This window comes from Brettanomyces nanus, chromosome 4 (genome assembly GCF_011074865.1).
Source record: "Brettanomyces nanus chromosome 4, complete sequence".
NCBI classification, from domain to species: Eukaryota; Fungi; Ascomycota; class Pichiomycetes; order Pichiales; family Pichiaceae; genus Brettanomyces; species Brettanomyces nanus.
The window spans coordinates 1,403,348-1,420,092 of NC_052377.1; the positions used below are offsets into that span (position 1 = coordinate 1,403,348).

General features: G+C 41.9%; 4 protein-coding genes across 4 annotated transcripts; all 4 read left to right on the plus strand.

Annotated features, from left to right (window-relative positions):
* Positions 1–3,349: 3,349 nt before the first annotated feature.
* Positions 3,350–4,963, plus strand: VAC8 (Vacuolar protein 8; the record flags this gene model as incomplete). Its single annotated transcript, XM_038924134.1, has 1 exon — positions 3,350–4,963. The coding sequence occupies one exon, from the start codon at positions 3,350–3,352 to the stop codon at positions 4,961–4,963; it is 1,614 nt and encodes a 537-aa protein (XP_038780062.1).
* Positions 4,964–5,736: 773 nt separating this feature from the next.
* On the plus strand, positions 5,737–7,101 carry URC1 (Putative GTP cyclohydrolase; the record flags this gene model as incomplete). Its single annotated transcript, XM_038924135.1, has 1 exon — positions 5,737–7,101. One exon carries the CDS (start codon positions 5,737–5,739, stop codon positions 7,099–7,101), a length of 1,365 nt encoding a protein of 454 aa, XP_038780063.1.
* A 6,372-nt stretch (positions 7,102–13,473) lies between these two features.
* Positions 13,474–14,496, plus strand: FOA43_003888 (uncharacterized protein; the record flags this gene model as incomplete). Its single annotated transcript, XM_038924136.1, has 2 exons — positions 13,474–13,479; positions 13,513–14,496. 2 exons carry the CDS (start codon positions 13,474–13,476, stop codon positions 14,494–14,496), a joined length of 990 nt encoding a protein of 329 aa, XP_038780064.1.
* Positions 14,497–15,118: 622 nt separating this feature from the next.
* On the plus strand, positions 15,119–16,702 carry FOA43_003889 (uncharacterized protein; the record flags this gene model as incomplete). Its single annotated transcript, XM_038924137.1, has 2 exons — positions 15,119–15,123; positions 15,193–16,702. 2 exons carry the CDS (start codon positions 15,119–15,121, stop codon positions 16,700–16,702), a joined length of 1,515 nt encoding a protein of 504 aa, XP_038780065.1.
* Between the last annotated feature and the right edge of the window lie 43 nt (positions 16,703–16,745).

Here is a 16,745-nt window from a genome sequence, read left to right on the forward strand (position 1 = left end):
ATCGGAGTTGCTCGAACAGAGGTCAATGGATGAGAAGAATAGGCAAGCATTGGAGAAGTAGGTGGTGCTGTCTGATTAGGAATGTATGCAATTGAGTGGTTTATCTTCTGAGAAAGTGAATATGAAGCAGGAATTTGCATACTCAGGCAAGCATGAGTGAATTAAAAAAAATTGAACAAAAGTCCAGATTGAGCGGCTTCGACAAGACCAGAAAGACCTGAGACAGTGAAGTTTTGGAGTGGGCAGATCATATTACTTATAGCAAATGCAGGGTGGGAGTGATGCTATGTATCACATTCCTGCCTAGTCTGTAGGAAAGAAGGAATCCAAAACACACAAGGCGAAAAAAGAAAAAGCTGCATCAAAGGAAAAAAATTAAAAATATTAAAACAAAAAATATTAGCGTAAAATTAATGTCCATTCACAAAGATGCAAGAAGCGCAGATCGGTCAATCAACGAGATTCTGCATGGTTTATTGTTTGGATACGTAACCTCGGTCACCGAAGGGCCACCAAAAAGGAAAAAATCCTCCAGTGGCTTTGTAAGAGCACCGTTATTTACTCATTTACTCTACTCAATAAGTTATACCTTGACGGATAACGAGTAGTTACCCCAAAGAGTGCAGATTCTTCATGCAGGCAGGAAAGAAGAACGATATATGGCTTCGAAAAAGGGGGCCAAAAAAAAAAAATTTAAAAAAAATAAAAAGATAATTTCAGAAAGAAATGCCTGCCGGGTGCAAAAGCTGTGTATCTTTCGAGGTGGACTGACGGGAGAATGTACGCATGTATTTAGATCCAAATGTGCAATTAGCGATGCCGAATTATGTACCTGTTAGTGTATATATCTATTGTACTACAAAACAGAGTGATGTAGGCGGTAGTTTACAGTTTGGCCTCCTCACCATAACTTGAGATGTTCAATGTTAAACGTCCCTGGAGCTCTGTTTCAGCGCATTCGTGTTTTCCCCTCCTCTTTATCCTGTGGCTTTTTATAGATAGCCGCTTCTTCGAGACCAACTTGTCTCCTTCCATTTTCTTTTGAACGGCTCTAACCATTCTGATGTATTATTTCACAGGCCATTTCTTTTTTCATATATTTCGAATCTGAAAAATTTCGAATCAGTTTTTTTTTTTTCTGGCGGTTTCGCTAAAAAGGGTGTCCCGTCCGTCTGGTTTACCCGAGGTTCTGCAGAATGCATTGAAGAGAGCTTCCGTGCTTCACCAAAGGTGCGTATTCTCTCTCAACTCTCGTTTGTGTCCATTATCTTCACTTTTCCATTTGAGTGAAGCCACAATTAACACGTCAAAACCTCTTATTTGGACATATACAACTCAATTGATTGCAATTATCACAACTGATAAGATCGTTTAAAAGTCTACCGCAATGAAGTATTAGGAATTTAGTATGTTTACACCGTGGGGCTAGGCCATCGAAACATCGCATTTGGGGTTACCAAGATCACCTAATCACAGACATGCCTTAAAATATTTTTTAAAGAAAAAGCAAAAAAATAATATGTAGAAATGTATATATATACGGAAAAGAAAACTAAGAGAGCCTGCATATAGTGGCTTAGCTCCAATTCCGACGGAGGGGTGTCTCAGCACTGTGCGTGCACCCATTTATCTCACGTCTCGTACCTTTTTCACATCAGAATGTTTTAGGACGGCATAGAAAGAAAAAATTGGTCCCCCTCCCCCCTGTGTCACCGGTATGTTTGGGCCAAATGTGTTTTAATTAATGCGCATATGCGGACACTAAAAAAACGATTTGTGACGTGTTGACCTCTTTGCGGAATCTCCTATATACCCTTTGCTTCTTTGCTAATCTCGGTAGACTTTTCTAATGTATCAAGTTGGTTCTCCTGTCTACAATAATGTGGTGTATTTAAACGTTTACAATCATTTCTCGTGCTTCCTGACTGTCAAATAATTTTAGTAGCCTTCTTTCTTTACTTGTCCCTTTCTTTTGGAATTCATCTTTTTCGTTAATTTGCATGCAGCTCTGAAACAAATATGCAGCCGCTGTCGAGTTTTCGACAGTTTTTTTCCGTTTTGGCTACTTTTCCATCTCTTCATTTTGGGTTGACTTTGCTACTTCCAATTCGGTTTCTGATCTTTCCGCATTTCTTTTCCAATCTCTCTTCTTCCCGCGGATATGGAAATATGAAAAAGGAGTTTTAGCCCCGCCTTTAGAGATAGACCATAAAGGAAGGATAAGCAGAGTACTACCCTATACACACTCTCTTTGGATTAGCCAGATTACGGAATTCCATCCCGACATTTATGTTATATGTGATCATACGTGAAACAACAACCTCCTGAAGATCAATTACTTGGCTTTCGGAGAACGATAATAGTTGAGGAATGTATCGAAATCTTTATTTCCTTTCTTTTTGATTTTCCATACCGTAATCGAGGATGCATAATAACGAAAGATCATCCCTTTTTAGTGTATTTTTTTCTTGCTTTTTTTGTCGCGATTTTCACTTCATTCATCCATCCTTGGCCTCTCGTTGTCAGGATGCAGGAGCGATACTCTCTGTAAGGATATGCTGAGATCGAATGAGACGAGGTTTGACATAGCGCACACCTTGGCTATCTCTGATTCTTCGTAGGTAATTAATTTACAAGACGTTGAATTACTAATTGTCAGAATAGAAGCTTACGCATGCCTTCCTTCACTCTTCCTTTTTGGCTCCTTTCAGATGAAACAAATATTCAACCAGAAAATTTTTTGCTCATCTCCTTCATTCTATCTTTCTCACTGCCATTTCTGTATATTTCAGTGCCTCGTATTTGTTAGGCCTCTCAACTTTTCAACCTGGCGCGATAAATTTCCCAGTTCCATGGATTTGTATTATGCTATATACAATATCGTTGGATTTCGTGTTTCTTCACATTTGTCTGCTTTTCGACACAACAACCTTTGGCACCAGCGGCTTTCTCCTTCCTTCAACTGATTGATTGAGTTTAATCTTCCTATATCCGACTCGGCTATCTTTTCTTTTTAATCTCGTTTCTTTCCTTTTTTTCAACTTCCCTTGAAGCAGCCAAACCATCTCCATACCTTTTAGATCCGTCTTCCCCTGAGAATCGTAGATCTTCTAAATTCCGAAACATTCACGTCGATCGACTTTATGTCCCGTCTTATACAAAAAATTTTTCTTGTCTAATTTCGCTTCGCTTGTTCGTGTTTATCTTATCAGCATTTTGAACTGCTTGGGCACATCCTTTTATTAGCTGTTGTTGATTATATCGTGCACACTAAGGTTTTAACCCAATTCAGTTCTCTTTTTTCCCTCGTTTGGTTCTATTGCTCCTTTTGTTTGATTGAATTTTCATTATGGGCTGTTGTGCCAGTTGTACGGCCAAAGGCGATGACGACAATCTGTATCGTCAGCTGTTGGCAGATAACGAGCGTGATGCTATCTCGGCACTTCTTGAGTATCTTGAAAACCGAGGAGAAGTCGATTTTTTTTCGGATGGTCCTTTGAAGGCACTTAGCACTTTAGTTTATTCCGATAACATTGACTTACAGCGCAGTGCTGCGCTCGCCTTCGCTGAAATTACCGAGAAGGAGGTACGCCCGGTATCAAGAGACGTTTTAGAGCCTCTTCTTATTCTTCTACAAAGTTCTGACCAAGAGGTTCAGCGTGCTGCCTGTGCGGCGTTGGGAAATTTAGCTGTGAATGATGAAAATAAGGTGTTGATCGTTGACATGGGTGGTCTTTCGCCGCTAATACGACAAATGATGTGCCCTAACATAGAGGTTCAGTGCAATGCTGTTGGTTGTATCACCAATTTGGCTACCCAGGATAAAAATAAGACGAAGATTGCCAAGTCAGGTGCTCTTATTCCTCTTACCAAGTTAGCTAAGTCTCCTGATTTACGTGTTCAGAGAAATGCTACAGGAGCTTTACTAAATATGACCCATTCTTACGAAAACAGGAAGGAGTTGGTCGATGCAGGCTCTGTTCCTGTGTTGGTGCAACTTCTCTCCAGTCCAGATCCAGATATTCAATATTATTGCACCACGGCGTTGTCCAATATAGCAGTGGATGAAGCCAACAGAAAGAGGTTGGCAACTACAGAACCCAAGTTGGTAGGTCAGTTGGTTCAGCTTATGGACTCGCCAAGTCCAAGAGTGCAATGTCAGGCCACATTGGCGTTGAGAAATTTGGCATCGGATGCATTATATCAGCTCGAAATCGTGAGAGCAGGGGGACTTCCGAACTTGGTCACATTACTCAAATCACAGCATGAGCCTCTCGTTTTGGCAGCCGTTGCTTGTATTCGAAATATATCGATTCATCCAATGAACGAGGCCCTCATCATCGAGGCAGGATTCCTCGAGCCATTGGTAGATTTAGTTGATTACACAGACAATCCTGAGATCCAGTGTCATGCCGTGTCAAGTCTAAGAAACTTGGCGGCCAGTAGTGAGCGGAACCGTCAAGCTTTAGTTGATGCAGGTGCTGTCAAGAAATGCAAGGAAATGGTTCTTGAGGCTCAGGAGTCCGTGCAATCCGAAATATCTGCCTGCTTTGCTATCTTGGCATTGGCCGACGATTTGAAAAGTAAGTTGTTGGAAATGGGTATCATAGATGTCCTAATTCCTCTTACCAAATCACCAAATCCAGAAGTGTGTGGAAATTCGGCGGCTGCATTGGCTAACCTTTGCTCCAGAATAGACGACTATTCAATTGTTCTTAAAAACTATGATGGGATCTCCGACTTCATATCCAACTTTCTCGACAGTGGAAATTCGACTTTTGAGCATATAGCTCTCTGGACAGTGCTTCAACTACTCGAGTCTGATAACATCGAAATCAAAAACAAAATCAAAAACGACATCAACGGTGGAAAAATTAGCTTGAATAACCTTACAGGAGATGACTTGAACGGCAGCGATGAAATCTCCAATTTGGTCCAGCAGATCTTGGAGTTGATAAAGTAAGTAGGCAAGCATTATTATATTTGGTTCATTCATGTTTTGTGTTGTTTCTATACTTCTGGAAGTTTGTTTCCGCACGGGGTTTTTAAGTGTTTATATCATTACTAGTTCAATGATTTTTACGTCATTTCGTCATCCTTTTTGTACTACTGTTTTCTTCGATCTTCTTTTTTGTCTATATATAAGCCACTTTTTCTTAACGCTTTTATAAACTAGAAAATTGTTATGTTAAAATATATGCAGTTTTGGTACCCTATGGAATACTTACAGGTGTTCACTCTTCTGTCTATATATCTATTATACCGTCTCAGTAGTTCGTTCGGATATCAGCTCTGATACAACAGCCAAATTGTCATGCAGATTATATAATCCAAATCCTTATGTTTCTATTTGGTTCATTTCCCCAGGCCTGCAGTAATCGGCAAACTCTGTTGGGCAGATACCATCTCTATGGCCTCCGGAAGATTAATAAGAACGACGGAAACCGTTTTCATGCCAGATAACCCGATCGGCCAAGTTGGGGCTAATCTTCTTCTTTTGATAGGCAAATGCACAGCCTTGCATACGGCGACCGTCGGCTAAAATAATTTAAGTTAGGCTTGTTCCCAATCAGGTTCCCAATCGGGCAATCGCACCTATCTTATCAGAAAGGAGTCCAGAACAGGGAGGTGATATCAAATATAAATAGGGCAGCAAATTTCATCGATTGAAGAACAACTTTCGGGACAGTTTCAGTGATATCTGGCGAGCCTTTTCATTTTAATCTTTTTATTGTGATGTCCACAGCTTCGGTTTCAGTGTCAGTAGTTTCTCAACTCTCGGTCTCCAAGCCAGACCCCAATCTAAAGCAAATAAAGAGTGCTAAGATAGAAAGAGGCTTGTCTGATATCTACGGTGAAAATATAAGACTCACTACTTACACTAGTGATGCCGACGTTGATCCAATCAAAACTGATTGGTACAACGCAGATCCTAAGAAGAGAGGACCTGTTGTTCCCTCCAAGTTTAAAAATGGCCTCGGCAAACACAACGCCATTGGTGCTCACGGAGGTCCATATTCTATTTACCATGCTCTAAGTATTGGTACCAGACAACTCGATTCTAATCACATTGCTGATTACACCAGTGGCTTTCCGTCTTTTGATTTTCCTCAGGTTCCTGAATGGTCTGAGCCTGGTAAAATTGTCTCATTGGATCCGTTCGGTCATATGACTCCTTGGCTATACAACAGTATTGGGAAGAAAGAAGGCGTGGAAGTCAGACCTTCTATGGCTATTACCAAAGCTGTTCTTTCTATCCCCGAAATCAGGGGGGAAGTTCAAAAGGGCAATCTCAAGCCAGATGGAAAAGTTGTCTTGAACGAAGATGGCGATATGGCCTGTACCAAGGTTGCCGTTGATCCAGTTTGGTACTTACCAGGTGTTGCCGAGAGGCTTGGAATTAGTGAGGCTGATTTGAGAAGGGCTTTGTTTGAAGACACTAACGGCATGTACCCTGAATTGGTGACGAGACCAGATATTAAGGTATTCTGTCCACCCATCGGCGGGTGTACTGCTTATATCTTTGGTAATCCAGCAAATCTACATAAGGAAGATAAGAGACTTTCCGTGAGAGTTCACGATGAATGTTGCAGTTCGGACGTGTTTCTTTCCGACATATGCTCCTGTAGATGTTACTTAATCTTTGGTTTAGTTGAGGCAGCTAGGGAGGCTCAAAATGGTGGTAATGGAATGATTTGTTATTTCAGGAAGGAGGGTAGATGCCTTGGAGAGGTTACCAAATATATGGTTTACAACGCCAGAAAGAGATGCGGCGACACCGCCGATAACTACTTCCCAAGAACAGAATGCATTGCCGGTGTCAAGGACGCTAGATTCCAAGAATTGATGCCAGATATTCTCCATTGGTTTGGAATCAAAACAATTGATCGCATGCTTTCTATGAGTAACCTGAAGTATGATGCTATTATTAAATCTGGTATCGATATTAAGGAGAGGGTCGAGATTCCAGATTATCTTTTGCCTGCAGACTGTCGGGTTGAAATCGATGCCAAAATTGCATCTGGCTACTTTACTAACGGCCACCGCTATACGGACGAGGAATTGAAGAAGGTGGAAGGTCGACAATGGCAGAACATTTAAAGGAATCCCACCCCCCCTCTACGCTGTTTGAACATATACCCTGCCCTAGAGGCTCTTTATATATAGAACACTGATATCAATGAAATAACTTCGAAAATAAAAAAAAGATAACCAAATTTCTACGAATTGATGGATGATAAGTAGTCCTCTTTTGGCTCACTTATTTACTCCCTCATATATATATATAAGCTTGACTGCGAATACCCCAATTGAGAAAATTCGAATGGGTATATATTTTCTTTTATATTAAGCCAACGATAATTTTTATTTCGGTTTTTCGCGAGGTTACAGCGAATAGGCGAATAAGACTGTTTAGGGACACCGAAACACTCAGACGATTGATTCTATATTGACTGTTAAGCGAGACCTGGCTTACAGAAAACTACAAGGATAAAAGCCTAGCAGATCATATTTCATGCCATGTCTGAAATGGTAGACCCCAGTAGGGTACAGTTGAAGGAAGAAACTACACCTTCCGATGCGAACGATACTACCCCTTCGGAATCTGCAATTGAACCAAAAGAAGAAATACAAACTAACGGTGAGTCCGAGATTGCTGATACCGTAACAAACGACGTTGATGCCAGCGAGGCTGCCAATATTTCTCAAAACGGTACTACAGAGATTGACTTGAAGCCAAAGGCAGCTGAACCTCCCGAGCCTGCTGTTGAATCACCAAAGGAAGCACCATCTCCGGTGAAACCTTCCAATGCTTCGGTCAACTCTACCCCTGCAAGAAGATCGTCTACGTCATCTCTTTTAAATGAAACAGCAGGTATAGCGTTCATCAGAGATTCCTTAGAAAGAATCATTGCCATTAAGGAGGTCGCCAAGAAGCAGCAGGCCCTTACAAATGCAACCAAAAATGCATTATCAACATTGCAATCGGGTGAAATGCCTTCTGAGGCTGCTATGTTTGAACCTTTGAAGTTGGCCTGCGAACAAAAAAACGTTGCCGCCAAGATCATAGCACTTGATTGCCTAGGAAAGATCTTCACCTTCAACATTTTCAATCAGCCCGTGTATGTTGAGTACACAAAAAACAAAACGGAAGTGAAGAATGGAGCAGAAATGGATGCCAACGTTGAAACTGTTCCCGGTACCAACCATAAAAATGAGATTCCTTTAATTGAAGCTGTTGTTGATCTGATCAGTTGTTGTTTTCACGGTGAGGGCACTGAAGAGAAGGTTGAACTTCAGATAATTAGAGTACTTACTGCTGCCATTGTTAACGAGTCCATGCCAGTTCATGGTAGGGCCCTTTTACAGGCTGTGAGACAGATCTATAACATCTTTCTTTTGTCATTGTCGCCTATGAATCAGAGTATTGCTCAGGCTACCTTGATTCAAATCGTGAATATTGCTTTTGACAAGTGCGGTGAATATTGCAAAAAGGCAGACGGGGAGGAAGATGTGGAAGACGAATCCCTTGTTGTGGCTTCGCCTCACTCGAACAGAATGACTCTGCAACAGATCGAGGCTAGTATTCAGGATAATGACGTGGTGCAACTTTCTTCAGATGAAATCTATGGTGATGAGAAGGAGCAATGCGTAAAGGACGCCTTTCTTATAATTCGATCTATGAGTAACCTTGCAGCCAAAACTGTTGAAAGTGGGTCTCTAGATATGAGATCGCATGCTATGAGGTCCAAGCTGCTTTCACTTTATATCGTATTTTTCATACTGAAAAATCACGTTGACGTTTTTAAGGACAGAAGATGCCTGATCTTCAGCCGAAGCACTACCGAAAAGGCCACATTAGTAGACGGAATCAGAAAGTATATCTGCTTAGTGCTTTCTAGAAATGCTGCTTCTCAGCTGGGTCCTGTTTATGAGGTGACGCTTGAAATTTTCTGGATTGTTCTTAGCCATCTTAGAAGTGAGTTTAAGTACGAGATCCCCGTGTTTTTGGATGAGATCTACTTTCCTGTGAGCGAAATGAAGACATCAACAGGACACCAGAAGAGATATCTTTTGGATGTGATCAATCGGCTCTGTAAAGATCCGAAAGCTCTTATCGAACTTTATTTGAACTACGATTGTGATCCTTCTTTGGCTAATTTGACCGAGGAGATAGTCGACTATCTCACTCGTTATGCGCTTGCTCGTGTCGAGGCGACGCCTGCCCAGAGTGTTTCCTACAAAGAGAGTCTTACGAGATCATTGTCTACCTATGATCTTGAAAACATTCCTGAGTTGAACGTCAATAGACTAAGTAGTCGTGCTCCAGTTCCGGAAACCGATGCGAGGTACCCCATTGCATACGCTTTGAAGATGGCAGCTGTTGATGCTATAGTCAGCTTTCTGGAATCACTCAATTCAAAGTCCGGTAGGCCGATTACATCTTCAACTATGGGCTCTAGCGATGCCAAGTCCGATATCAGCACAAATGCTTCGATGACTGCTAACACAACACTTCCATCTTCTCTAGGTGTTGCTTCTAGCTCAAGCGTGTCGATGGACCATCACGCAGATGAATCTGTTACTTCTTTCGGCGCTCCACAATTTGAAACTATCAAACATAAGAAAAATGCATATCTTGAATGCGTTAAACTATTTGACTACTCTCCGAAGAAGGGTGTCAAGGCTCTCATTGCAAGCCATTTCATTGAGAACGATGAACCCAAAAAAATTGCTGAGTTTTTATTGCAGAACGATACCTTGGATAAGTCTGCCATTGGGGAATACCTAGGCGAAGGATACGAACAAAACATTGACATTATGCACTCATTTGTAGACATGATGGACTTTCAAGGAAAAGGCTTTCTAGATGCTTTGCGTTTATTCCTACAGCACTTCAGACTGCCGGGAGAGTCGCAGAAGATTGATAGGTTTATGCTCAAGTTTTCGGAGAAGTATGTTAATGACAACCCAACTGAGTTTGCCAATGCAGATACTGTTTATGTTCTTTCCTACTCTGTTGTCCTCTTGAACACCGATCTTCATTCCCCCCAAGTAAAAAACAGAATGACATTAGAAGAGTTTATCAAGAATAACAAAGGCATAGATGATGGTAAGGATTTGGATCCCCAGTTGTTGGAGAAGATTTACGTAGACATTCAGACAAGTGAGATCATTCTCAAAAGCGAACAACAAGCTGCTTTAATTTCAAGCGGCACTGATCCATCACAACCTCTTTCCTTAGGTTTGTTTGGTGGACGAAATATTGCTAAAGAGGCATACTTGAAGGCGTCAAAGGAGATGACAAGCAAGACAGAAGAAGTTGTTAACTCTCTCAGAAACTCTTTCAAGAAGAACTCTAGGCTAGAATTTTACACCCTAGATGATACGGAGAGTTCGGACCATGTTAAATCCATGTTTGAGAATTTGTGGATGTCTCTCTTGGCTGGATTAACGCCACCATTCAAAGAATATGACGACGAAGACACTGCTAAGTTGTTGCTTCTTGGTATCAAGATCTCCATTCATCTCTCGTGTATCTTTGGATTAGACTACGCTAGAACTTCGTTCATGAGAGCACTTGTCCAGTTCACCAATATTAACAATCCCGAGGATTTGAAGATAAAGAACATTGATGCTATATTTACGATTTTAAGCATAGCCATTGATAACCAAAATGACTTGAAGGATTCTTGGAAAGGGGTGTTTATCGTAATTTCTCAGGTTGAGAGGTTGAAATTACTCTCGAAAGGTGTCAATTCGGAGGTGGTTCCTGATCTCCTCAACGCTAGATTGGCTAACAGAAGTTCATTGGACAGCATCAGATCTTCTCAGGCTGCTAGCGGATTCTTTGCCGGCTTCGGAAAGAAACAGTCACTTTCCGAGCAGACGTTTCTGCGTCATTTCAATCAGAAATTATCTGTTGAATCAGCCGTCATGCTAAACTCTACTGAAATGGATGTTGCTATAGATAAGGTGTTTTCAAAGAGTTCGGATATTGAAGGTAATGGTGTGTTTGATTTCATCGCTAGCTTGAGTGACGTCGCAAGGGATGAGATTGAATCATCAGGGCAAAGCGAGCAACCAAGGATGTTTTCGTTACAAAAACTTGTTGACGTCTGTTATTACAATATGGGAAGAATCAGGGTTCAATGGTCGGCATTGTGGGCTGTTTTGAATGAGATCTTCAATGAATTTGGCTGCCATTCTAATACAGCTATATCATTTTTTGCCATTGATTCTCTCAGGCAACTTTCTGAACGGTTTTTCAGTATGGAAGAGTTGGCACATTTTAAGTTCCAGAAGGACTTCTTGCAGCCTTTCAACTACATTATGATGCACAACCCTGATTTGGAAGTCCGTGATATGGTTTTGGATTGCGTTCGGTATATGGTGGTCAAAAAGTCTAACTTGATCAGGTCTGGCTGGTCTACATTACTTGAAGTGTTGACTAATGCAGCTGTTGATGATAACGAACAATTTGTTACGAAGGGATATACCTATGTGAACATGATTTGTGATAAGCATTTTGATGAAGTTTTCAGAGAGGAGGGCTTTGGTTCATTGGTTATTTGTTTGACTGAATATGCTAAGAATGATAAATACCAGAAGATCAGCTTGAGGGCCCTTCGTAATATTGACGATTTTGTCAAATTGGTGAGCAGCAAAACAGAAAAAGAGAAAGATGAGGAGAGACAGTCTCTGCTTTGGTTCCCATTGCTTTTTGGTTTCCATGATGTAATCATGGAAGGAGAGGATCTGGAGGTGAGAGCTCAGGCTTTGAATTATATGTTTGATGCCTTGGTTAAGTATGGCGATCAGTTTGGTAAGAGCTTTTGGTACAGGGTCAGTGAGGAATTATTATTCCCTATCTTTGGAATATTGAGCCAGCATTGGCAACTTTCCACAAACCAAGAAGATCTTTGGGTGTGGCTTTCATCAACATTGATTCAGGCATTGAGGCGGATGATTGGTTTATTCACCACGTATTATAGTACGCTAAGCGGCATGATGGATGGGTATTTGGGCTTGCTTGTTTCATGTATTTGCCAGGAAAATGAAACCATTTCGAAAGTTGGTATTTCATGTTTCCAGGATCTCATTTTACAGAATATGACGAAATTTGGTCCTCAGGAATGGACCAAAATTGACAATACTTTTAAGGAATTATTCGAACTGACAAGGGCCACTGAACTGTTTGATGCGGATCCATTGAAACAAAAGAAGTTTGACACAGAGATAGAAGTGAGCTCTGGTGTCGAAGATGGCAATCTGGAGGAAAATACGGATGCGGATGCGGATGCGGACGGGGAATTGGAAGAGGAGTTAAATGGAGAACTGGGCAATGGCCAGGCCTCCGAAGAGGAGGACAATGCTATGAGGGCTCTCAAAGTGTCAAGACAGAAATCTAAGATTGTGATCAAGTGTGTTCTTCAACTACATATGATTCAGACTCTTTCTGAGCTATTTGATAATGATGGATTCTACGACAACACACCAGTTGAGGATCTCTTCAAACTTGCAGATTTATTGAACTTGAGCTACGAGTTTGCACGTGACTTCAACGAGGACTACAACCTACGTGTTCGGCTTTGGAACTCTGGAGTAATGGACAAGCTTCCCAACTTACTGAAACAGGAGACGTCTGCTGTGGGTGTTTACATTAGTCTTATGTTCAGGCTTTATTGCGATGCAAACAAGGCAGATAAGGAGACGATAAAAAAGATTTCTGAGCTACTAATGCCGCTCAGTGTGTCCCTACTTCAAAGGTACGCAGTCTTTGACGAAAAGGAGCAGTCAAGAAACATACAGAGCTGGACCCCTGTGGTGGTGGAGACATTACAAGCATGCACAGAGATGGATGAAAAAGACTTTAAAAAGGTGTGCCCAATGGTGTACGATTTGGTTCTTCAATTGCTAAACAAGTCGATGACAGTAGACATGAGATCATCTATGAAGGACTTTTTGACTAGAGTGGGTGATCTTTACATTGATGGCACGAAAACGAAAAATTAAGAGTTAACATAAGTAAATAAAATTGAAAAAAAAATATATTCAAAAGGGTATAGTAGTTGTAGCAATGTGTATGAACACGTGATCTTCAAAGAGTATGTGCAACTCTTTACAGCTTCCCCATGTTTGACATCAAAAAACCAATAGAATTTTTTTCGCAACCTCGCATCCCCAAAACTCACCAATTCTTCGGCGGGTGAAAAATTTCACCTGCATCTCGAAAAATTTCGGCCCCTGAGAAAAATTTTCGTCTGTTTTTGTCCACTGAAGGTGCAGTGTTGGCAGAAATAAGAAGTGGTAGTTCTTCCTTTCTTTGACATTTGTTCTATTTTAATTGAATAATAAGTAAAATATAAAATGTCTAACAACAAGGTAAGTTTGAAAGTATACGGATCAATTTTCACAGGATTGCAGCTTTGCGGAATGGCCGACCTGGGATTCATGTTATTATCTGTGACAATGATGGTCTCTTTCAAGAACATACTAACAGCAGTATAGAATCTTTACGATTTGTTGGGTAACGACGTCTCCGATGAGGAGAAAGCGTTTGTTCCACCAAAGGAGGTCGTGAAGCCTTTAACTTCCACCAAGAAGTCTGGTGTTCCACCTAAGGCCGACGAGTCTAAGGCAAGAAAGAGGCGACCAAAGATGACTGGTAATGAGGCTGGTCTCAAGATTTCCAACGAGAACCATGCAGTTGAAGGTCCAAAAACCACCCAGAGAAAGGATGCCAAGAGCAAGCAAGGTGACAAACATTCTAAGACCGGAAAAACCGAGACTACTAAATCCCAACTTACTAAGCTCGGCGGCGAGGCTGTCTCCCAGGTTGAAGGTGAAGAAGACGCTGTGAAAGAAAGGGATGAAGATAAACCGGAGGAGGAAGATACCACAAAGTACAGAGGTTTCGAAGACTATTTCAAGGAACTGAAGTTGCAACGTGAGTCTCTTGCTGCTCATCCTAAGACGCAAGTCAAGCCATCGGAGGAGGTTTCCAATGCTGAGCTGGTTGTGAAGGAGATGGAAGTTTTGGTCGCTCCAACTGTCACTAAGAAGGTTAAGAGCAAAGCCAAGAAGGAGAAGAAGTTTTTGGATGTTGAAATCACTATTGCTTCCGAGGGTCATGACAGCACATTCAGAGGTGAGAGTAGAGGTGGAAGAGGTGGAAGAGGTGGTAGAGGTGGTAGAGGTGGCAGAGATGGAAGAGGTGACCATGCTCCAAGAGGTGATGGATCCTTCAGGGGTGACAGAACTTTCAGAGGTGACAGAGGTGACAGAGGTGACAGAGGTGACAGAACTTTCAGAGGCGATAGAGGCTCTAGAGGTGGAAGAGGATCAAGAGGTTCTAGAGGCGGCAGATCATTTAGAGGTGACAGAGCCCCAAGAGGTGACAGAGCACCAAGAGGTGACAGAGCACCAAGAGGTGACAAGAAGTCTACCTCTTCAGTCAATAAGTTGAGTGACGAGAACTTCCCTGCACTATGAAACAAGGGCATAAGATAGGATACGAGCGCTGCAAAGGCGCTCTCCTTTAAGAGAGAATCTCTTTATATAAAAAAGACCTTCTCCATATATGAAAGGTGCGTGAATATATACTTGTATATATGCACATAGCGCACTCTTTTCTGATTTGTTTTACGTTTTTTATTATTGTCTACTTATTAATTTGAGTACATGTTGTGAACTTTGCATTTGTAATTTCGAGACATTCCATCATCACTCCATTTGACCCGTCAGTAGACGTTTGTGAAACTGTTTCATACGCGACTTGTCCCCGTGACTCTTCGGCACCGCTTCAGGGCACTCGATGCGGCGTGCGCGCCAATCTCAGGGGAGTCGGACGGATAATTCGAAATTTCAAATTTCATTTCTGGATTGTCCACTTCCTCGACTTTTCAATTTCCATTTTTCAGCTTACCCCGGCAAAGTGCCAGTAATAACTTTTGTCTGAAAAATCCATGTCAATACTATTTTCTTGAATGCTTTAAGCAAACAAACGCTTTTTTATACTGCTCTGTGTCCTCCCAACTTGTTTTCGAACCTCTTTGTTACTCTTAATTTTGTTTTGCCTCATTCCATTCTTTTCTGAAACGCGTTTGTTTCTACTATGCAGTCCAACTCACCGGTGGATAATCCATTATCTCCTATGAACACGACTGATGACACATTTCGCTCGAAAAGTCCACGATTTTCCAATCTTCTCGACGCTTCACCGGAGCCTGAAAACAATGCAGTTGCCTCCTCTTCTCTGTCAAAGCCACTATCATCCAAGCCTAAACCCAAATTCGTGACGTCCACTAACAAAGCCAAGAAGACTTCACGTTCCAAGTCCACATCAATTCACTCCTCGGATGATGGCTATCTTATTTCAACCTCTTCCCCTGAAGGCATAGCTGCTGCATCTCAGATTACTCCTGGCAGAATTGCACGTATTCTCTTGTCAGAAGGTCCTTTGCCAATTCGTCACTTAACGGCCCAACTCGTCGCTCAGGTTCCTTCGTTTGGCCATTTATCCCTTTCCAAGCAAAGAAGGCTTATAATGACAGCTATGGACTCTGGAGACTCTGGCCTCTGCTGTATTTTTGATAAAATCGGCTGGGGTCAATGGGAAGCAAAGATTGTCACTCGTGATGAGTTCAATAAACGTGCTGCCGCTTCGGCTGCTGCGGCAGTTGCTTCATCCTCATCTTCAGGAAATTCCCCTTCCACAGTCAGTAATAACGCCTCATTATCTTCCAATACTATTCACAGAAGAAAAAACAGCAATCGTGATTCAGCCAGTCCTGGTGAACGGTCTAATGCTCTGAAAGCGATAAAAAAGGAACCCCGTCAAAGCTCACATTCCCCTGTAGGAGGAAAGCTTGGTTCCAGTCTCACCTCTACTTTACGTAGAGAGTCTATCACAAATCCCAAAACAGATCTGCACAATACCAAAGTGCCCAGATCTCCAAGCCTATTACCCTTACAAAGCCTTAGAAACTCTTTCAAAGCGCACAATCTGTCATTGGATGAAGCTATTGAGTCTTCATCGGACGAGGACGGTGGTGAGGAGGCCTTTGAATTAAACAGTCATGGTTCCGCGTCCTCCGGTTCTTCTCCGGGTAACGAGGAAAATGGCATATTCAATTTTGAAGATCAGCAACAGCAGCAAAGAAACAAAAAGGTTCCCAGGAGCAGCTCCCTGTCTAGCTCCAATAGTAGGAGACCTTCTTTTAGAGGTGTTGCAAAACCGGGAAGAAAGCCAAGATCATCGTTCACCAGCCACTCTATCGAGGCTGCCCTAGATGAAGGTGTCATGGAGAATAGACGACCTTTGATCTCATTCTCAAATCCTTCCAGCATACCTAGGCAATCGTTTTTACGTACTAGTATTTCCCCTAGAACGAATCCAATAATGATGCACGAACAAATGAGTTCCTTATCTATAGCATCGTCCGTGGCATCTAATGAAAAAAGCAGGAGTCCTGGACCGGTGCCTTCCCTACCGACAAAACCACGGAAGGGTAGTGTCTTGGCTGGAACTCACATAGAGGGAGATACCGATGAAGAAGATTGGGAGGCCATTGGGCCTAAGTCTCTACGAAAGGGTAACCACTCTGCGGACGGTACCAACGACGAAATCATACCTCAGGGAAAGGACAAGGAAATGACGGCTGCCATTGCTTTGATTAACCTTCGTACTGTCAATTAGTATTAGGTGGTTATTGGCTCAAAACGATATATAATATGAAATA